The sequence below is a fragment of the Aotus nancymaae genome, unplaced genomic scaffold (genome assembly GCF_030222135.1).
Source record: "Aotus nancymaae isolate 86718 unplaced genomic scaffold, 86718_ANA_hifiasm-v0.15.2.pri h1tg000036l, whole genome shotgun sequence".
Classification (NCBI taxonomy): domain Eukaryota; kingdom Metazoa; phylum Chordata; class Mammalia; order Primates; family Aotidae; genus Aotus; species Aotus nancymaae.
In genome coordinates this window covers 52,551,401-52,575,503 of record NW_026988450.1, presented here as the reverse complement: position 1 = coordinate 52,575,503, position 24,103 = coordinate 52,551,401, and the positions used below count along the sequence as shown (strand labels likewise).

The 24,103-nt window shown below is 37.5% G+C and overlaps 1 protein-coding gene and 1 non-coding gene across 34 annotated transcripts in view; both read right to left on the bottom strand.

Annotated features, from left to right (window-relative positions):
* The window catches only part of RIMS2 (regulating synaptic membrane exocytosis 2), a 698,117-nt gene that overhangs the window by 561,606 nt on the left and 112,408 nt on the right, over positions 1-24,103 (bottom strand). For 19 of the 33 annotated variants that reach the window (XM_064384488.1, XM_064384526.1, XM_064384505.1 and 16 more), the window contains exons 2-3: positions 10,655-10,687; positions 10,181-10,267 (exon numbers count right to left, since the gene is read on the bottom strand). The exons of the other annotated variants lie outside the window; for them this stretch is intronic. In XM_064384488.1, coding sequence (XP_064240558.1) covers positions 10,181-10,267; positions 10,655-10,687 — 120 coding nt within the window. The remainder of the gene's footprint in view (positions 1-10,180; positions 10,268-10,654; positions 10,688-24,103) is intronic. 33 annotated transcript variants of the gene reach the window in all.
* LOC135278191 (small nucleolar RNA U13) lies at positions 7,355-7,454 on the bottom strand. The gene has a single exon (XR_010345742.1). It is a non-coding gene; the product is annotated as a small nucleolar RNA U13 (small nucleolar RNA).

Here is a 24,103-nt window from a genome sequence, read left to right as displayed (position 1 = left end):
ATTACAAATAAATATTTATATATAAATTTAGAAATATTGTTTTTTTCTACTTTTGTATGAAGCTATTGTATCTAAATTTTTCACATATATCTTCTATATCAAGGTCTCCCTCATCACTAAAGAAACTCAATGAATTCAGTATTTTCTAAAGTAAATATTTTTCACTTCTGAGTTCTGTGAAATAATGGAACTTTTCAATTCACATTTACTGCTTTTCCTGAAAATTTTTTCCCAGCCACATAGTTTTGTTGTTGTTGCTTATCTATTCATCTTTTAAGTGTCCTTTATATTCTCCAAAAGTTAATTAGTTATATTACTCTTTTTTAAAGTAATCTTTAAAAGCTTTGTTTAGTAGGATTTCCAATACTTACCACTGTGAGGTCATACGACTGCTAATTTCTTGATTGATGTTAAAGACATGGCACCTGGCACCCTGGCTGCTCTAGATACAGCTCCAGCTAGGACTCAAAGAGGCCCAGATCCAGCTTGAGCTGCCACTTTGAAGAACGCAAGCCATGAGCCTTGGCAGCTTCCATGTAGTATTAAGACTGCAGGAACACAGAGTGCAATCTTGGCAGCCTCTTCCTAGATTTCAGAAGGATGTATGGAAAAGCATGGGTGTCCAGGCAGAAGCCTCCTAAGAGTGCAGCCCTTATAGAGAATCTCTACTAGGAGAGTGCAAAGGAGAAGGGTGGCGTTGGAGCCTCCACACAGAGACCCCACTGGCGTGCTTTTTAGCAGAGCTGTGAAAGGGGATCACCACTCTCCAAATTCCAGAATGGTAGATCCACTGGGAGCTTGCATCTTGCATGTGGAAAAGCTGCAGACACTCAACAACCTATGAGAGCAGCTACGGGGGCAGTACCCTGCAAAGCCACAGGGGTGGAGTTGCCCAAGGCCTTAGGAGTCCACCTCATGCACCAGTGTGTCCTGCATGCAGGACATAGAATCAAAGGAGACTTTTTTGGAGCTTTAAGAGTTAATGACTGCCCTGCCCTGCTGGGTTTCAAACTTACATGGAGCCTATAGCCCCCTTCTTTTGGCCAATTCCTCCCTTTTGCGATAAAAATGTTTATCCAATTCCTATACTCCACTTGTATTGTGGGAGTAGATAACTTGTTTGATTTTACAGGCTCATAGAAGGGACTTGCCTTGTTTGAGATGAAACTTTGGACTTTGGATTTTTAACAATAGAACAAGTTACAATGTTGGGGAACTGTTGTGAAGGCATGATTGTATTTTGCCATGTGAGAAGAAAATGAGATTTGGGAGGGACAAGGGATGGAATGATGTAGTTTGGATATTTGTCCCTACCCAAATCTCATGTAGAATTGTAATCCCCAGTGCTGGAGGTGAGGCCTAGTAGAATGTGTTTGGGTCATGGGACTGGACCCCTCATGGCTTGGTGCAATCTTCATTATAGTGAGTGAGTTCTCACTAACTCTGGTCATCTATAAAAGTGTGTGGCACCTCTCCCCACCACCCTCTCTGCTTCCTGCTCTAGCCATGCTCCTGCATGGCCTGCTCCCTCTTTACCTTCCACTGTGACCGTAAGCTTACTGGAGTCTCCCTAGAAGCCCAAGCAGATGTCGGCACCCAAGCATGTTTACTTTAAAGCCTGCAGAACTGTGAGCCAATTAAACCTCTTTTCTTTATAAATTACCCAGTCAATGGTATTTCTTTATAGCAATGCAAGAATGGCCTAATACAATTGATAATATATTAATACATAAGTTACATTTGGTTTTCTATTTTGAACAAGATTTTCGTATTAATAAGAGATAATAGATAAATTTCTGCTCAACATTTGAGTAAACTGTGAAAAAAAAACAATAGAAAAGAGAAGCAGACACAGATAATGTCCTATACTGTCTTTATTAGGTCTTCAGATTGTTTGGAAAACTGAAAACAGGTTTTTGCTTTTTAAAACCTTTTACTTCACACTTTGGCTAAAAAAATATTATTCATAGTTACTAGTGATCCTGTTTTAATTGTTTTAAACCTTTGACATATTTGATATGTTTCCCAAAATCAAACTTCAAATTAAAAGTTGTGTTTTTGTGACCTCAAACTACTTTGGAATGCTACAGAGGGACCCTGAAACATTCAAAAGAGATGAACAGTCTTATATAGTGTGTTAAAGCATATGGGAAGCACTGCCAAATAAGAAATGTTTTATCTCTGAGTTATTTTTTATGAATATGTATTAATATATGTTCCAAAATTGTATGAGATTCCTACAATTCTGTTATATCCTGGTAGGAAATCAGTCATAACTATAGTTATTATGTTATTATAGGCCACAGAAATAATCAAATTTTCTTCTCACTTGTATCTCTGACCATGATCATATTAATTCTTGTCCAGAGTTAACTGCTTAATTCTGATGCATTTTTAAAAAGCTCTTTACAAGCAAATAAAATCCTAAAGCATTGGTCTTCAAGGAAGTTCATGGAAAGGGTAGAAAGGATCATAAGAAGCACCTTTGAATACAGGTTTCTGATGACTTTAGGATCATATCATTTGGACTAAGTAAGGATTCCTAGCACTCCAATGAAAAGACTAACTGATTTATAAAACTGCTAACCCAAGCAGGACAAGAATTAATTGAATAAGAAGAAGATACTTTGCCAAATTTTCATAATAAATCAGCCAGCACTGGAATTATTAAGATGTGTTACTTGAATGAATTCCATGATCCAAGTCAAATTACCTATGTGATATGGTTTGGCTGTGCCCCCACCCAAATTTCATCTTGAATTGTAGCTCCCATAATTCCCACATTTTGGGAGGGACTCAGTGGGAGATAATTGAGTCATGAGGGCCATTTCACCATACTGTTCCCATGTTAGTGAATAAGTCTCACAATATCTGATGGTTTTATAAGGGGAAAGTCTTTTTGCTTGGCTCTCATTCTATCTTTGCCTGCCATCATGTAAGATTGTGTCTTTTGTCTCCCACCATAATTGTGAGGCATCCCCATCCATGTGGAACCATGAGTCCATTAAACTTCTTTCCTTTATAAATTATCCAGTCACAAATACATTATTATCAACAGTGTGAAAATGAACTAATACAGTAAGTTGGTATTGTTGGAGTGGGGTGCTACTGTAAAGATACCTGGAAATGTGGAAGCAATTTTGGAACTGGGTAACAGGTTGGAACAGCTTGGAGGACTCAGAAGAAGACAGTAAAATGTGGGGAATTTTGCAGCTTTCTAGAGACTTGTTGAATGGCTTTGACCAAAATGCTGATAATGATATAGACAATGAAATCCAGGTGGAGGTGGTCTCAGATGGAGATAAGGAACTTGTTGGGAAGTGGAGCAAAAGTGACTGTTGTTATGTTTTAGCAAAGAGACTGGCAGCATTTTGCCCCTGCCCTAGAGATTCGTGGAATTTTGAACTTGAGAGTGATTTAGGGTACCTGGAAGAAGAAATTTTTAAGCGGCAAAGTATTCAAGAGATGAGTTAGATGCTGTTAAAAGCATTTAGTTTTAAAAGGGAAATAACATAAAAGTTCAGAAAATTTGCAGCCTGATAATGCAACAGAAAAAAAAAACCCATTTTCTAAGGAGAAATTCAAACAGGCTGCAGAAATTTGCTTAAGTAAGGAGGAGCCAAATGTTAATCACCAAGACAATGGGGAAGATATCTCCAGAGCATGTCAGAAACTTTTGCAGCAGTCCCTCCCATCACAGGTCCAAATGTCTAGGAGGAAAAAATGGTTTTGTGGGCCGGGCCCAGGGCCCCCCTGCTACGTGCAGCCTAGGGACTTTGTGCCTTGCATCCCAGCTGCTCTAACCATGGTTAAAAGGGGCCAAAGTATAGCTTGGGCCATGGCTTTAGAGGGTGCAAGCCCAAAGCCTTGGCAGCTTCCACCTGGTGTTGAGCCTGAGGGTGCACAGAAGTCAAGAATTGAGGTTTGGGAACCTTCACCTAGATTTCAGAGGATGTATGAAAATGCTTAGATGTCCAGGCAGAAGTTTGCTGCAGGGGTGGGGTACTCATGGAGAACTTTTACTATGGCAATGCAGAAGGGAAATGGAGCCCCCACACAGAGTCCTTACTGGGGCACTGCCTAGCGGAGCTATGAGAAGAGGGCCACCATCCTCCAGACCCCAGAATGGTAGATCCATTGACAACTTGCACTGTGCACCTGGAAAAGCTGCAGACACTCAATGCCAGCCCATGAAAGCAGCCAGGAGGGAGGCTATACCCTGCAAAGCCACAGGGCAGAGCTAGCCACAACTACAAGAACCCATCTCTTGCATCAGCGTGACGTGGATGTAAGACATGGAGTCAAAGGAAATAATTTTGCGGCTTTAAGATTTGACTGCTCCACTGGATTTCACACTTGCATGGGGTCTGCAGCCCCTTTGTTTTGGGCAATTGCTCCTATTCTCTAATGCCTGTAACCCCATTGTATCTATGAAGTATCTAACTTACTTTTGATTTTATGGGCTCATAGACAGAAGGGACTTTCCTTGTCTCAGATGAGAGTTTAGACTGTGGACTTTTGAGTTAATGCTGAGATGAGTTAAGACTTTGAGAGACTGTTGGGAAGCCATGATTGGTTTTGACATCTGAGGACATGAGATTTGAAAGTGGCCAGGGATGAAATAATATGGTTTGGCTACATCCCCACCCAAATCTCATCTTGAATTGTAGCTCCCATAATTCCCACATGTTTTGGGAGTGACCTGGTAGAAGATAACTGAATCATGGGGGTGGTTTCCCCCATACAGTTCTCAAGGTAATGAATAAGTCTCACAATATCTGATGGTTTTACAAGGAGAAACCCCTTTTGTGTGGTTCTCATTCATTCTTTGCCTACCACCATGTAAGATTTGCCTTTTGTCTCTCACCATGATTGTGAGGCCTGCCCTGCCACATAGAACTGTGAGTCCATTAAACTTCTTTCCTTTATAAATTACCCAGTCTTGGGTATATCTTTATCAGCAGCTTGAAAACAGACTAATAAACTATGATAATCCATCTAGAAAACAATGCTACACACTTGACTTGGGGAAAGAAAATTGGCATTTAAGAGGATATAAATCCAATGTAAAGTGTAGACTCACAGAGAGAGGCTGAACACCCACCTGTACTTCCTAAGTCCTTAAAGCTCCATTATTAAAAGCTCTAGCTGGGCAATGTGGCTTGCACCTGTAATATAAGCTTCTCAGGAGGCTTAGGTGGGAGAATTGCTTGAGTCTAGGAGAACAAGGCTATACTGAGCTGTGATTGTGCCAACACACTCCAGCCTAGGTGACAAAGCAAGATCCCAGGTCTCTAAATAAATAAATAGTCTATACTCCATGACTCATCATAGGAGGGATAAAATGATCCAAATAGAATACACACACACACACACACACACACACACAGCTGGTGTGGTGACAGTTCTAAACTGCCAAAATGACTTGTGACAAATATACTTCAGGTATATTTCTGCTACCTGATAAGCCATTTGAACATAGAAAGATTTCATTCCATTGTGGTTTTCAATGCATATTTTCTGATTATATAGAAGCTTTCTCATACAAGAAGGTCAATCCTATAACAGTAGCTAAAAGGTTATCAGAAAATATATTTCCCTCATGGGACATTCCTAGAAAAATCTCTAGTGATAAAGGTACCTGTTTCACTGGACAAGTACAAATAGTTAAATAAGATATTACAAATACAGTAACATTAGGCAAAGCTAATTGAATCAACTAGGTTGCCTTGGTCAAACATATTGCAGATTGATAACAATCAGCTCTAGTTCCAGAGGAAAATATAAGTTGATCCCTTATGAAATAGTCACTGGAAGGCCTATGCTCCTAATAATAGAACCTCATGTATCTTCTACTCCTAAACTCTAATATGACTAAACTCTACCAGGCTTTAATATATTATGCCAAAGTGTATTTTCACCAGGTTAAAGAAAGCTTGTCATGGTTCACCAACAGAAGACAATCAAACCCAGATTATCTAAAACTCAGAGATTTGATCTTCTGGAAACATTAAGGAAAGACTGCCCCTGCCACCCACACAGCAACAAAACTGTGGGACTGTGCACCTTGAGTTTGTAACCTCACAACTCATGCTAAATGTGACATAATCAAACTGAAACTTTAAAGAAACGGATAGTCCCAAAGAAAAGACCAGAAATGATTTTCTCTCTTGAAAACAGGATGTTCCAGCTATCCTGTTTATCTTTTACAAAAAAGTTAAAGTCCTGTTTATAAGGACTTACAAAACTTACTATTCTGTTATTTTCTAGTGAGATTTGAGGCCAAATAAGTACATTTATCATGGCAAAAGACTGATGTCAATGCATAAAGTTTTGGTCAAACTCTCAGTTGACCAAATAAAGGGAATTGTTAAATTAAGTTTAACCTAAAACTGCCCTCATTATAAGTTTGGCCTAAAGATTTTTCTGTACATAGTGAACTATAATCTAAATATATAAACAGACTGCAAACTACTCTTGTACCAATCACAGAGTTTCAGCCAATAACAGGTAGCCAGCTGTTCAACTATAGCAAATGCTCAACTGTAACACAACCAGCTATTCCTGTACTCCATTTTCATTTTCTGTACATCATTCTCCTTTTTCTGTCCATAAATCCTCTCTGACCACGTGCCAGTGTCAAAGTCTCTCTGAACCTATTCTGGTTCAGGGGCTTCTTGATTCAGGAATCATTCTTTCCTCAATTACTCTATGTTAACTTTAATTTTTCTAAAGTTTTTATTCTAACAAGTTAACTGAAACATATACTAAAATAAATACTAATATAAGAAAAATGTTACTGGAACACAAAGAAGAGAGACATTAGTTGTGAATGGTGTTGGTATTACTTCATAGAAGAAAAACATTTTTTAGTTTATAAGTATTTTGGCCATGAAGGATATGCAAAATTGTGATAGCTATAAAATAAATAATAAATTTCAAGCTGACATTTTTCATATGCAAAGTATGAAAGCAAATGGAAAATTCAGGAAGTTGAAAGTATTCTCATTTGGAATAAGGTATGCATGGGGGGGAAAAGGAGAAGGAAAATACAACAGAAGAAGCTGTAAAGTCAGCTTGGGTAGAATACTATACTAAGGATTATTTCCCATATTATCTAATATCCAATTAAGTTTGTGACAGCACAAGTTATAGAAATAAGTAAGACAATGCTGAGAAAGATGACAAGCCTATCTCAAATATATTAGATATTTGATTCATTCTTTTTAGGCTCATAGCATATCTCAAAACCATTTCTGAACTACTGAGAGAAAAAAAAGACTTTATGCCAGAAGTCACATGAAGTTCTTTAGCAATATTAATCCTTTATCTTTCACACATATCTTTTTTTTAACATCAGATGGGTAATGTGCTGACATTATAACAAGGTTTAAGGGAGGCACAACTCAAATAAGCATTAAATACCCAATCATACGTATGAATTATGGAAGAATCTCTAATATACATCTTTAATACAAATGGCTTTGTTTCTCTGTTTTATGATGCCACCATAACTAAAACTGTATCCAAAAGGCAATTAAATTAAGAGAGTCTTTTCCGCCAAAAATATTTATATAATCACTAAATATAGACTCTTCAGAGCTGACATTATTATTGCATTCACAAAATAAAATAATCTTGATATTAGAGGCTGAGATTAAAAATAAGTAAAAACTACAATTGTCGCTTGTTATTGACACTAGAGAATGACCATAGTTATATAACTATATATATATATAATACACTAACATTAATGATAGCTGATGAGCTAAAACCAATTGCAAAAAAATTTTATAATGCTTTAAGAAAGTTTACAAATTTTTGTTGGGCTGTATTCAAGGCTGTCCTGGGCCTCATGCAGCCCATGGGCCACAGATTAGACAAGTTTGATATAGAGAAGAGATGTTTTTTGTGTAAGCTGTGTGTTTCTTATGGTGCTGATTTGTTCTAAAATACAAATCAGATCATATCACTGTGCACAGTTGAAAGTTTACAGTTAACATCAATTGAGATTAAGTGCAATTAAGCTTACACAAATTGTAAAAAGTGTAAATAATGTTATTGGAGCTTTTTCTTTTTATGTTTTGTATGAAAAACACATGTTCTTATACCCAGGCAACAGTGGATAGAAGTGTTTTTACTCTCCAGTGTCTATTTCAAAGAAGTCCTTTTTTTGGTCAAGCAGAAAGCAATTAAAGGTGGAATATTTATAATGAACTCAAAATGATTCTATTTATCACCATATTTTTTATTTCAGAATTGGGTTGATACTTTTCCTCAAGATGCAAATTTCAGAGAAGCAATGAAACACAATTTCCCCTTGGAGTCTTGAAGAAGGTAACTATTAAGAAAATCTATCGATTCTGAATTTTAAAAACTACATAAATCACACGGCAAAAATAAATGAGTTGTCAAAGAAATCTTAATTGAAATAATGCCAATTAATCAAGAATTAATTTTTAAAACATATAAAAGTGCAAATTTTTTCTGTCATCTTCCTATCCAAAAATCAAAGCAGATTGGATTATATTTCTTATTAAACTAAAGCAGTTTCTTTTTGTGTTTAGGCCAAATATCACTTTATTACAATAATCTACATCTCATTTTTTAAAAGTTACTCACAAAATATCTGTCACTTTATTTAATGGCCATGGTAATCTAATACATAATATAGCACAGTCTTGATTATTTTAAAAAACTCACACACAAGACACATAACTGGAGTCATTTAAATCCAAGGCAAAATTATATCTAATCATGCTTTGTTATTTGTTTCTCCATTTTATTTTATTTTAAGCTTCAGTGTCATAGTGAAAAAACAAAACAATGACATTATGTGGCATTTTAATATAATGCTTCCTAGTTAGAAAAGAAATTATTAGAATTTTATTCCTTGTGTCATAAAATTCCTGCATCATAAAAGGATTAAATATGAAAAATCAATTGTGAAGAAATATTTATTGAGTTCCTACTATGTATTAGTTATTCTGCTAAATTCCAGGAATAAAACAGTAGACAAGACAAATACTGGCCCTGACTTCAACTACCTGAAGTACAGCAAAATTTCCAATTTGAGAACTACATATTAAGTATTAGGAAGAGCATATCACATCATACTTTTACTTCAGTTGAAACTAAAACCCTGACAAAATGTAACATAAAATGTATAAAAAGTAGCATAAAATGGATGAGGAGATTATCCTCATCAATAGCAACAAGACAAAAAAGATGTTTATCTTTTACTTTTCATTAAAGGCACAACATGAATGTTTTTCTGAGTGTTTCATCATGCTCGTCATTCTCATTCTCTCCTGGAGTTCATGTCACTTGTCAACTTGTCCATTTCTGCAAACAAACCAACTTCTCTAAAGTCATAATTCAAAAGGAAGCACAGAGGCTAAGTGGTAGGAGCACATCTGAATATGATGGCAAGTGTCAGGAGAATGGAAGTTAAATATATGCAGTCTCTCTCACACTCTCAGCTACCTCTACTTTACAACATAAATAATATTGCTTCCACAAAATTAAATGATACAGATGTGAACAACTTTTGAAACAGTGTTTTTTAATTTAATAACAACAAAAAATGAAATAAATACTTCTTTAGTGTTTCAAATCAGTGTGAGAATATATTGCTGCATTTCACTAATTATGTTTCGTAACCTAATGAAATGTTTAGTAAAAACAGGATTCAGCAGTCAAATAAATGTATGAAACAGTGTATGTTCTAATACCCTAGGAGCATATTTGGGTTCTCAAAATTATTATAATAAAGAAACTTGCTTAACCTTTTTTAAAACAACCTTTCCAAAACTATTTGACCACAAATTGAATTTGGGGGGTAAAATCTTGTAATGTCTTCTAGAACTATTGTTGAAAGAAACACAATCTAGTTATAGATTGCATTGTTGGAAAAAGATATTTTACTGAATAAGTATAGCTTACATTATTTATACTAAAATATAGTAGGGAGGTGGGGATTACCTCTTCTTTTTTACTGTCCTGTTAATTATCCTTGCCTTCTTTTTAGATTTCCATTAAGGGTAATAGTATCAAACCCTAACCTAACAATTTTCCTTTCTGAGGGCATACTACTCCAAGGACAGTATTTTAATACATACTTTTCAGTATGTTATACTATCAGAGATAATATTTAGTCTATATAGATCAGCTTACTTACGTCTGGGGCTCCTTTTCATTTTGTTGTTTTTGCTGGGGCTGAAGAACGTTATTTACCAGTTCAGTGATTCCACTAAAGGGAAACCACCTGTTTAAATAAGCAAATAATGTGACTGAATAACCAAATGAATAACAATGTAGGTTAACGTTTTCTTATCCATAATAATAAAAATACACAGGCACAAAAGCTACAGCCAATGGTAATGTGAGCTCCAATTATCATCAAGGCAGTCAAAATGTCGGGAAATTAAATTTGAACACTTAACTAGTCCACAAGCAGGCAGCAAAAAACTACATCCAGTCACTATGTGGGTGAAGTAAGAAGCTGCAGGCAGCTCTCTTACAAGCCAGAGTCAGAAAGCAGAAGACACAGTAGCTGCAGCCTATCCAGTATTAGTATAAGCTAATACCAGAAAGCAGAATGTGACAAAAGTACAGAAGTCAAGCCTACTACACTCTTAATACATTTACTTACTGTGTCAGTTGTGGTTTGTGTTCTTCTTTGACCCTAAAAAGATAAGTTTGCACAACTGAGTGCACTGTACTATGAAGAGATTTCTATTTACAAATTTGTGTTCATATAAAATGGACACCAAAAATAAGAATTTTATATAGAAAGATTTAGTGCTTTGCCATATATTGAAATTATACATTTCAATCAAATTTACACACAAAAAAAGAGAAATTGAATCACTCGTTCTTAACAGAAGACTAATATTAAACTCCACTACTGTTTTAAAGCAATGATTTGGTCCTGAAGATTTCTGAATATTTTTATTGATACTGAAGATTTTAAAATAATTATTTTAACATACTATATTAAACACAATTACATTTAGTTAAGCGCATATAAATAGATTTCCTTTTTAAAATTTTTTTTAGCATTGAAGCAAAGACAAATATTTTAAATAAAACATAAGGTTTTATGAATGTATTTTTAAAAGCCTTACAAATGAATTTCTTTATGCCTAAAGGAGCAGATAAAGGAATAGTGGGGTGGGGGATAAAAGGTATCCAATCTCTCTTAAAATAGCTATTAAAATAACTATGTATATTAAATTAGAAATATTCATAAGTTAATTATGCAAACAACTCTTCCAGATTGCAAATAAACTTAAATAAATAGTATATAAATAACTATAATAATCAAGTCAGTACTTCACTTCTAGTTCTGCTGAGTTCAATAAAGTCTTGTCTAAAATAGCATACAGAAAAAACTGCTTTCCAAATATCTGAGTTGAGAAGATATTTTTATATTACAAAAATCTAAAAATTCATGGTCAGAAACTGATTTAGAAGTAGACAGTTGTAGAAAGCTAAGACAGCCAATTGAAAGCAGCTGCAGTCCAAAGCACTCATGAAGAGGAATAAAAGGAGCAAGTGAATTCAGCACCTTCAACTGAAATATCTGGGTTCTTACACTGAAACTGACTAAGCAAACAACTTGATCCTCAGAGAACAAAGAGAAGCAGGGTAGAGCAACAGCCCACCTGGAAGCAGCAGGGAGCCAAGAGAATCCCCACCCCCAGCCAAGAGAAGCAGTCAGTGATTGTGTGACCCTGCCCAGGAAACCATGCTTCTCCCACAGATCTTTGCAACCCATGGATCAGGAGATCCCTTGTGAGCCCACATCACCAGGGCCTTGGGTCCAATACACTGAGTTACGTGAAGTTTATGCAGAGCAACTGTTTAGACACACACAGAGACCCAGGAGTTTTGCATACTCTGGCCCTGGGATCTGCAGCAAGGCAAGAGATCCATCCTTCAATGTCCCTAGGAAGGGGGCTGACTCCAGGGAGCAAAGTGGCTTCATTCTGTGGGCACAACTTCCATGGTGTCTCACAAGTTGGGACCCACTAGCTTGGAATTCCAGCCTCCTGGTAGCAGCAGGCTGGAGTCTACCTGAGTCAGGACTGAGTTCCCAGGGGGATTGGTGACCACCATCTCTGCAGTTCTGTAGACTTGGTCATTTCAGCCTGCCAGCTTTAAAGAATACAAGCAGTGTGGATGAGAAGGGGTCCCCTCCTCCTCAACACAGCATAGCTACCTTGACAGATCATGGCCAGACTACTTCTTAAACAGAACCTGATTCATTCCTCCTCACTTGGCAAGACCTTCCTATGGGGGCTTCAGCCACTCCTGCAAGGATTCTCCAGACAGAGCATTGGTCTCTCCCAGGGATGAAGCTCCCAGGGGTTCTCTGCCTCTGCAGTTCAGTAGACTCAGCTGTTCCAGCCTGCCAACTTTGGAGAATCCAAACAGTCCAGACGAAGAAGAGACCTCTGAACATAGTACACCTGCTCTACCAAAGGGCCACCTGACTGCTTCTTTGGGCAGATCCCTGATCCTGTTCCTCGTGACTGGGAGAGACCTCCCAACAGGAGTCTCAGCCGCCTCCTATAGGCATATTTGGGCCAGCAAAAGGTCAGTGCCACACTGAAACAAAACTCCCAGAAAAAGGGGAAGGCTGCCATCTTTGCTGGTTCACAGCCTTCACTTGTGATAACTCTGGGAAGGAGAAAAATGAAGGCAACTACAGTCTGAAGGGGACCCCTAACAAACCACAGCAGCCCTATGAAACAGTGCCAGCACTGTTAACAGTAAAACAAATAGGAAACAACAGCAATGTCAACAAAAAAGACCGCATGAAAAACCCAATCAGAGGTCACCAACCCCAAAGACCAAAGGTAGGTAAGCCCATAAAGGTAAGAAAGAATCAATACAAAAATGCTAAAAACTCAAAAGCCAGAATGACTTGTTTCCTCCAAATGACCACAGCATCTCTCCAGCAAAAGCACAAACTGGCTGAGGCTGAGATCGCTGAAGTGACAGAAGTAGGCTTCAGAAGGTGGATAATAAAAAACTTTGCTGAGCTAAAGGAGCATGTTTTAACCCAATGCAAAGAAGCTAAGTATCATGATAAAACAATACAGGAGCTGATAGCCAGAACAGCCAGTTTAGAGAGGAACATAACCAACTTGATGGATCTGAAAAACACAACATGAGAACTTCACAATGCAATCACAAGTATCAATAGCAGAACAGACCAAGCAGAGAAAAGAATCTCAGAGCTTAAAGACTATCTTTCTGAAATAAGACAGGCATACAAGAACTGAAAAAACTAAAAGAATAAAAAGGAATGAACAAAACCTCCAAAAAATAATATTTAAAAAGACCAAACCTAAGACTGATTAGGGTACCTGAAAGAGATGGGGAGAATGAAACAAAGTTGTGAAACATGCTTAAATATATCATCCAGGAGAATCTCCCAAAAGAGAAGGTAGGCCAACATTCAAATTCAGGAAATGCAGAGAACCCCAGTAAGACACTCCATGAAAAGATCAACCCCAAGATACATAATAATCAGATTCTGCAACATGTAATGAAAGAAAAAATGTTAAGGGCAGCCAGATAGAAAGGCCAGGTCACCTACAAAAAGTAGGCCATCAGACTAACAGAGGACCTCTCAGCAAAAACCTAAAAGCCAGAAGAGATTAGTGACCAAAAGTCAACATTCTTAGAGAAAAGAAATTGCAACATAAAATTGCATATCTGGCCAAACTAAATTTCATAAGTGAAGGAGAAAAAGGATCCTTTTCAGACAATCAAATGCTTAGGGAATTTGCCAGCATCATACCTGCGGTGCAAGAGCTCCTGAACAAAGCACTTGATATGGAACAGAAAAACAATTACTAACCACTACAAAAAGAAACTGGAAGTACACAGATCAGTGACATTATGAAGCAACCACATAAACAAGTATGCAAAATAACCAGCTAGCATCATGATGACAGAATCAAATTCACAAATAACAATATTAACCTTAAATGTAAATGAGCTAAATGCCCCAATTAAAAGATACAAAATGCCAAGCTGGATAAAAAGTCAAGACCCATTGGTATGCTGTCTTCAAGAGACCCATCTCACATGCAAAGACACACCTAGGCTCAAAATAAAAGAATGGAGGAAAATTTACCAAACAAATTTAAAACAGAAAACACAGTGGTTGCAATTCCAGTTTCTGACAAAACAGACTTTAAACCAACAAAGATCAAAAAGACAAAGAAGGGTATTATGTAATGGTAAAGGGTTCAATTCAACAAGAAGAGCTAACTGTCCTAAATATATATGCACCCAACACAGGAGAACTCAGATTCATAAAACAAAAACAGATTCTTAGAAACATACAAAAAGACTTAAGACTCCCAAACAATAATAGTGGGAGACTTCAGCATCCCACTGTCAATATGAGACGGATCATCGAGACAGATAATTAACAAATATATTCAAGACCTGAACTGAGCTCTGGATCAAGTGGACCTGATAGAAACCTACAGAACTCTCCACCAAAAGAGTAGAATATACATTCTTCTCATTGCCACATGGCACTTATTCTAAAATTTATCGCATAATCTGAAGTAAAACACTCCTCAGCAAATATATAAGAACTGAAATCATAACAAACATTTTCTCAGACCACAGTGCAATCAAAATAGAACTCAAGATTAAGAAAATCACTCAAGAACACACAACTACATTGATGTTGAAAAAACAGCTCCTGAATGACTCCTGTGAAAATAATAAAATTAAAACAAAAATGAGAAAGTTATTTGAAACTAATGAGAGCAAAGAGACAATGTAACAGAAACTTTAGGATGCAGCTAAAGCAGTGTTAAGAGAGAAATTTATAGCATTAAAATGCCCACATCAAAAAGCTAGAAAAATCTCAAGTTAACATCACACCTAAGCTTCACAGCTAGCAGAAGACAAGAAATAACCAACATCAGAACTGAACTGAAAGTGATACAAAGATGAAAAACCCTTCAAAAAAATCAATGAAACCAGGAGCTGGTTTTTAAAAAATAATAATAAAATAGACTGCTAGATAGGCTAAGAAAAAAGAAAAGAGAAGAATCATGATTATGATTATAAACATAATCGGAAATGATAAGAGGGATATCACCACTGACCCCACAGAAATATAAACAACCATCAGAGAAAACTACAAACATCTCTATGCACATAAACTAGAAAATCTATACGAAATGAATAAATGCTGGGCGCAGTAGCTCACACTTGTAATCCCAGCACTTTGGAAGCCTGAGGTGGGTGGATCATGAGGTCAGGTGTTTGAGACCAGCCTGTCCAGTATGGTGAAACCCCATTTCTACTTAAAAAAAAAAATACAAAAATTAGCCAGCCGTGGTGGCGCATGCCTGTAGTCTCAACTACTCAGGAGGCTGAGAAGAGGAGAGTTGCTTGAACCTGGGAGGCAAAGGTTGCAGTGAGCTGAGATCGTGCCACTGCACTCCAGCCTGGGTGACAGAGTGAGATTCTGTCTCAAAAAATAAATAAACAAATAAATGCCTGGAGACATACACCCATACACCTGGACACATACATGAATAAATGTCTGGACACACACACCCACCCAAGACTGAATCAGGAATAAATTGAGTCTATTAATAGATCAATAATAAATTCTGAAATTGGGGCAGTAATAAATAGCCTACCAACCAAAAATAAAAAGCCCAGGACAAGATGGATTCACAATTGAATTCTACCAGAGGTACAAATAAAAGCTGATACCATTCTATTGAAACTATTCCAAAAAATTAAAAAGAAAGGACTCCTCTCTAACTCATTCTATGAGGCCAACATCATACTGATACCAAAACCTGGCACAGATATAACACCAACAAAAAAAACTTTAGGCCAATGTCCTTGATGAACATCAATGCAAAGATTGTCAAACATCTATGCAAAATACTGGCAAACCAAATCCAGCAGCACATCAAAAAGCTTATCCACCATGATAAAGTAGGGTTCGTTCTCAGGATAAAAATTTGGCTCAATATACAAAAATAAACACATGCTACTCATCACATAAACAGGACTGAAGGCAAAAAAACACATAATTGTCTCAATAGACACAGAAATAGCCTACAATAAAACTCAACATCCCTTCATGTTAAAAACTTTCAATCAACTAGGTATTGAAGAAACACATCAAAATAATAAGAGCCATACATGAAAAAGCCACAGCCAATATCATACTAAATGGGCTAAAGCTAGAAGGATTCTTCATGAAAACTGGTCAACAAAGTCCTAGACTTTCATTAGAAGGCTATATCTAACACTGCAAATTAAATTCTCTTTATATCAAACCGATTCACTTTTACACTGTGTTCATTTTTTTAAGACATAGCAATAAATAAAAGGCATACTCTTAGACATATTTGTGTCACAATAACAAATATGATTGGTAATTGTATATTTCTATGTTAACAAAAAAATTCTGTATTCTTTATAAAATTCAGGGTGTAATATCTTATTTGCAAGAACAAAAATCACATTATTTAGTATTTAAATATAGTCACATAATGGATTAATATTTAAAAGATTGTTATTTTAACACCAAATGTCATATAAACATTCAATCACAAGCAAACTATAGTGACACTGAATTCTATTTAGAAAACTTATATTTCTTTGAGAATAAGACCAAAAGACAAGAGTGAAAAAGGTGGAAAATTATATTCAAAAACTGAGGGACAACTATAAAAGCTATAACATATATGTAATGGGAATAGCAGATGGAGAAGTAAGGAACAAGAGAAATATTTTAAGTAATAACAACTGAAAAGGCACAGCCTTCAAGAAAAATAAAAGCATGCTCTTTAAAGAACCAAAGAAATGTCTGGCTCACATAAGAAAAGTTCTCGCCCAAGTTCTCAATCAGATTTATACAAATGAAGGATTCAAGCTTGTTTAGTTCTGATTGGTCAAGATAGTTGAGCCCTTGATTGGGTGGCTTCCTAAGACCCAAACTAGAAGCCTCTGTGAGATGTTTCTTCTAAAGAGCTAGTGATGAGTCGTTTCTCACCAGTTTTTCTTGGCTTTGGTCATGAGAACTGTTCTGGCTTATGGGCGTAAATTAGGATATTTGTCCACATTTGCCTTTTTTTAATGAACAAAAGACATGTAAACACTCTTCTTTCACTCCACCATGGCAGCTTTGTTCTGTAATCTCAGTTTGGATATTTCTTCTGTTAGTCACAGTGAGTCCACCTATTCTGGAGTGCTTGGAGTCTCATTTACAGTTTAATTTCTCACTAATATGTCAAGAATTTTTGTATCAGTGTTCATTAAAGATATAAGTAACTTTAGTAACTTTCTTTTCTTGAATTTCCTTTTTCTAGTTTTGTTATCAGAGTAATAATACTGGCTTCACAAACTGAGTTGGAATGCATTCTTCTATTTTTTGAATGATGAGTGTAATTTTTATGAAAGATAAGTACTTGTGAAAGATAAGTGTTGCTTATTTTTAAAATGTTTTCCAGAATTCACCATTGAAGCCATGTGGGCCTGGAGTTTTCTGTGGGAAGGTTTTTTTTTTTTTTTTTTTGAGATAAGGTTTTGCTCTTGTTGCCCACGCTTCAGTGCAATGGTCCGATCTTGGCTCACTGCAACCTCCGCCTCCCAGGTTCAAGTGATTCTCCTGCCTCGGTCTCCCAAGTAGCTGGGATTACAGGCACGAGCCACCATGCCCAGCTAATTTTGTATTTTTAGTAGAGACGGGGTTCCTCCATGTTAGTCAGGCTGGTCTTGAACTCCCGACTTCGGGTAATCCACCCACCTTGGCCTCCCAAAGTGCTGGGCACAGGCGTAAGCCACTGTGCCTGGCTCCTGGAGGTTTTTTGGTTTGTTTGTTTTAACTTTTCAATTTGAAATAATTTTAGATTTTTAGAGGAGTTGCAAATATAGTTCTGAGAATTTCTGTATCTTGTTCACATAGGTTTCTGTAGTCAACAATTTACACAATTACATTGTATTTATCAAAACAAAGAAAACAGCATTGATAAAATACTATTAAATAATGGTAGGATTTATTCAAATTTTACCGTATTTTTCACTGACATTCTTTTTGTTCTCCAGATGCAATCTAGGATACTACAGTGCATTTAGTTGTCATGTCTCCTTAGTCTCTTCCAATTTGTGACAGTTTCTTGCTCTTTCCTTGTTTTCATGATTTTGATATTTTTGAAGAAAAATGGTGAAAGTTGTGAAAACAAAGAAAAAGAGTGTTCCTTAATTTCAATTTTTATAGATGTTCCTTAGTTTGGGTTTGTTTCAATGTTTCCCCTTGATTCAACTGGGTTTCGAAGCTTTTGGAAGAATACCACAGTGGTATCATATCATATCGGGGATTAATTTTGATCATATAGTAAGAGTTGTGTTTCTCAGGTTTCTCCACTGCAAAGTTATAATTGTTCCCTTCCTATTCTCTGTTGGTTGCAAGCGAGTCACTATTTTCAGTCCCTATTTAAGGGGAGAGGAATTAAGCTCCACCACTTGAAGAGGTTAAACTTCTGTGCATACCCCTAGGGAAGAGGCTGATTCCAGGGCACTGAGCAGAAACAGCCTGCAGGCCCCACTTCCACAGCAGCCCACAAGATAAAACCCACTGGCTTGAAATTCTAGCCAGCTACCAGTAACAGCATTGTACCTCCCTAAGAAGGAGTTCCCAGGCAGTGGGCAGGCCACTGTCTTTGCTGTTAAAGGCATCTTAGTCATTCCAGCCTTCATGCTTTGGAGAGTGTCAGCCAACCTGGGGTAGAAGAGATCCACCGGCACAGAACAGCTGCTTTACCAAAATGAGGCCAGACTGCTGCTTTAAATGTGTGTCTGATCCTTTCTCCTCATTGGGCAGGCCTCTCAACTAAGGCCTCCACCTACCCACTGCCTGAGCTCTGAAATCTAAATTTCCCCTGGTACAGTGCTCCTAGAGGAAGAGGTGGGCTGCCATCTTTGCTATTTGGAGGACTTAGCCATTCAGCCTTTAGGCTTCAGAGCGTGTGAGGTGACTGGGGGCTGAGATGGACCCTCAGCACGCACAGCTGCTCCGCCAAAATGTGGCCAAACTTCTTTATTAAGCAGGTGCTGATCCTACTCCTCCTTACTGGGCAGAACCTCCTAACTGGGGTCTCCAGCCACTTCCTGCAGGTGCCTTTGGGATGGCAAGAGGTCCACACCTCCCTGTGACAAAGCTCCCAGAGGGAGGAACAGGCTGTCATCTTTGCTGTTTTCCAGCCTTCACTGGAGACACCTCCAGGTTCTGGAAAATCCACGGTGACTAGGGACTGGAAAGGGCCCCAAGCATACTGCAGTGGTCCTATGGAAAAGTGGCCAGAGTGTTACATGGGTGCCCATTCCCATATCTCCTCACCAGGGGTTGTCATCAAGGCCTGGGCCTCTAGCCACCCCTCACCAGAGCTATGAATCCAGTACCAACTCAGCAACTCCCTGGACAGAGCCTCCAGGGGCAACTGAAAGCCTCTTTGCCACTGCCTCTGCAGTGAAACTGCCCTTGTCACACTCAGACTGATGAAGGATCAAAGACCCTAAGTGCCCTATCTACCCCTCCAACAAGCTTCAGTCGACCCAGGGAGAGGAGGCCAGTCTGTATCCTATGAGTCCCACACCCACCCCAACAGCTTGTCAACAGACAGGGAACCCTGAGCTTGGGCCCACAGTGCAAACCATCCATCTTGGGCTGACAGCACTGACAGACTGCTGAACAGAATGTGCATATCTCTGGAGTAGACTTCCAAGTAGTCAAGCAAATAACCCCTGGCAACAAACACTACTAAGTTCCTTTCTCCAATTCCTCTAAGCTGTGGAAGAAACAAAAACACCAAGATCACCCCAGAGCTGCAGTGGGTAGCCCAGGAATACCAAGTCGTGAACTATAGCCAGCACTCAAGCAGGAGAGGAACCCACATTTTCAGAGCACTGAGAGGGAACACAGCTGCCACTGTGAGGAAGCATATGGGAGGGACACAAACAATAAAGAGTCTACCAATGGACAAATAAGCCTAAGTATCACTGCTAAATCACATCCCAAAACGTTGATACCAAAAATACCTCACTAACATTTCCCCCTGTGAAATCAGCTTCAAATAAGGACTCATACGAAAAGCCTCAATCTGGTGGAAACATTCATAAAAGAAGGCTATTGACTGTACTCAATCTACACTGCAGTTAAAGAAACACCAACATGCAGAGATGAGAAAGAACCAACACAAGAACTCTGGTAATTCAAATGGTCAGTGTGTCATTATGTCTTCCAATGACTCCAACAGTTCTCCAACAAGAGTTCTTAACCAAGCAGAACTGACTGGATTGACAGAAATAGAATTCAGAAAATGGACAGGACCAAAGATCACCAAGATTCAGGAGGATGTCAAAACCCAATCCAAAGAAAATAAGAATCACAAGAAAGTGATACAGGAGCTGAAGGACAAAATAACCAGTATAAAAAATAACCTAACAGGTCTGAAAGAGCTGAATAAATCAATACCAAAGATCACCAAGATTCAGGAGGATGTCAAAACCCAATCCAAAGAAAATAAGAATCACAAGAAAGTGATACAGGAGCTGAAGGACAAAATAACCAGTATAAAAAATAACCTAACAGGTCTGAAAGAGCTGAATAAATCAATATAAGAATTTCAAAATGCAATCACAAGTATTAAAAGTAGAGTAAACCAACTTGAGGAATGAATCTCAGAACTTGAAGACTGGTTCACTGAAGTAAGACAGTTGGACAAAAAAAAGTTTATACAGAATCAAAACAAATGAACAAAACCACCAAGTATGTGATTATGCAGAGAGGACAAATCTATGAATCATTGGCTCAGAGATCTGTCCAGGACTTCACATGCAGATTATAAAAATTCTTTCCTCTAGCACTCTCCTCTCAGTAATGCTCCTTCAACTCTCTAATTGAGAGGATATGGTATTCTGCCTCATGACCGCATCATGGAGATAAAGGAGAGGCTCTGTCAACGATCTGTTGGCTGCAGCACCCAGTTGCCGGGAAATTGGGGGAAAGGGGAACTACCTCATTACTGAAGGGCAAGAATGTAGTACAGTTTCTGCTGAGAGCCTGCATCTGGGAACAGGGGCCTTTCTCACTATTGCAGGACAAGGATAAAAGGTCTCTTACCACAATCCCCCAGGTATGGAGAGGGTGCTGTTTTGTTTTTCAGGCTGTGGAGACAGAGTTGGTGGACAGAGCTCTGCTCACAATCTGTGTAGCTGCAGTGCTCAGCGGGGAGGGGAAGGAGTCTATATTTTTTCATGCTGTTTTCCTGGAGCAGACAAGTACAATCAGGAATGGTTTTGTTCTGCTGGCTGTCCTTTTTCTGGTCCTTTGGCTAGAGACAGCATGCTTTTCTCGGGACCTCTTCTTTTTTTTCAGTATGTGTCTGTTCATGGTTTTGGGTTGTGGGTCTCTTTAGTGCCCATGTTGGGATATAGAGAGGGAAAAACAAACCAATCAACCCCAGGGGCTGGGCGCAGTGGCTCACATCTATAACCCTAGCACTTTGAGAGGCAGAGGAGGGCAGATCACCTGAGGTCGGGAGTTTGAGACCAGCCTGACCAACATGAAGAAACCCCATCTCTACTAAAAACACAAAATTAGCCGAGCGTGGTGGGGCATGCCTGTAATATCAGCTATTCGGGAGGCTAAGGCAGGAAAATCACTTCAACCCAGGAGGCGGAGGCTGTGGTGAGCCGAGATTGAGTTCTCAAGCCTGGGCAACAAGGGTGAAACTCTGTCTCAAACAAATAAATAAATAAATAAATAACTCAGGAATCTCACTCCCAGGGGTTTTGTCTTGAGTCCTGAAATTCCTATCCAATCCAATTTATTTTCTTTGTCTTATAATGTCTTCTATTAGTTGCTTTTTGAATTTTGCCTAGAGCTTTAAAATTGTAATTAGCAGAGACTATAAAGTGAAGTCTACATACCCAACTTGTCTGGAACCAGCCATAGTTTCTTTTTTGTTCTCTTAATCTTTTGTTTCCTCACCTGTTTATTTTCCCCAATGCCTTATATAAAGTACCTAATTTGCTAATATTATATCAAGTATAAAGAATTAATCATAGGTAGCTCTGGATTGTGAAATTGTTAGCGGTCTAATCAGTATGCATGCAGTCTTTCAGTAACTTTGAAGAGCCAGACACCATGAAGAGAGTTATAAATTCAGCACCCAGTTATACAAAGGAGTAGGCACATTTAGGTCTTGAAAAACATTAAATTAACATAAATTAAAAGCACCTAAAGTATGCTTTATCTAAATTTAAAGGATGAAAAAGGTATAAATGATTATTTTTTCTACACCAAATAAAATGATCTTAACTGATTACTATTTTGGATTGACAATCATTATGTTTTAGCATGTGAAGTCAGTAGTTCTCCATTGTAAAACTGATGCCCTCTTTTTACTTTCTTGATGAACTGCTAAAAGACATCAATATTTTTTATGTTATTAGATTAATATATGCGTTACTGGAAAACATTTGGTTGTATCTTTTTTTGTGAAACAGCTGTTTGGAATAATTTAACTTGTTTGTAGTTTTTATGTTGTGTGCTATATTACATTGTTGTAATAATTGTTTGCTGATGTTCATATTTTTGCAGTTAGTCTGGAATATTGTTATTATTATTACTCTTTTCTTTCTTGGTTGCTGCTAGTATACTGCTTCTTCAATGACTGCCTATTCATTTTTTACACACATCAAAGAAAAACTGGCAGTAAAGAATGACTGTAATTAGTTGGTAACAGAAGAGGTTGCCAGCTTTGTAATCATGCTTTACTAAGAACTGAATATTTTCAATCTATGAATCAAAACTCAGGTTTCCAACATTCAACAATTCTCTTAATACAAATATCTAAAAGAAACATTCTCATGAGAGTTGACAAATATGTAAACTGTGTCCCTATGTTTTTCAGATAATGTACCATCTAAAGTGTTAAAATATAGAGAAATTTGTAATTCACTCATTCATTTAACAGACATTTATCATGTATTTATTATATGGCAGGTATTGTATTAGGTTTTGGAGTCATAAAGATGAATGAAATATGTTCCCTATTCTCAAGGAGGTCATACCCTATTGAGAAAGATAAATATATGAACAATTTACTAGTATATATATATATATATACACACACACACACATACATATATATACACACACATAATAAATGTAGGTCTATATTTTATATATATTATATAAATGTACTCATGCATGTATGTATCTATCTATTGTAAAAGCAGAATAATGTTACAAAGCCAGCAGGAATACAATCTATATAGTTCATTGATGTACAACTATAACTGTCAGACCTGCATGCATTCATTCAATAAATCTGTTAAATGTTTACTGAATTAACATAGATAATTTTCACTCACCTTGCTTCTTTTCACCATTGTACCCTTTACCACTATGATCTCGAGATGTCATTCAAACTAGTCAAGCTTTAGTTCATACTATGTCAAATAGGCTTTATCATTAGAAATAACTCTCCCATTATATGTTTTTGTGAGGACTAAACAAATTAACATATGGGAAAGCATTTTATAAACTTTAAGTTACTGTGTTAGGTAATATAAAGAACCTATCCTTGATTTTATGCTACTGTATGAATAAAAAGACAAAATTAAAAATGTTCTATTATTAAATCTATTTTTTATTTCTCACTTCTTAGTGCTCTGTTCTAGAATGCAGCTCTTGAAACAGAAGGTGAACTCATTGTGGGCAGAATACTCTGAGTCTTAGTATGTATCTTACTCAGTACTCCTTAAGTGCCTTGACTTTGTGCCTGATATAGTAGGTGCTTATTGATGGACAACTTTGCTTTGTAATTAGAAGGTTGCATCATACTGCAAAATAAACAAACACCCCTATCCCAGCCTTTTACATATCCAATCTCCTGCCCCCTAAAAGCACTGTAGGAGAGGCTCGGCACAGTGGTTCACGCCTGTAATCCCAGCACTTTGGGAGGCCGAGGCGGGTGGATCACGAGGTCAAGACATCGAGACCATCCTGGTCAACATGGTGAAACCG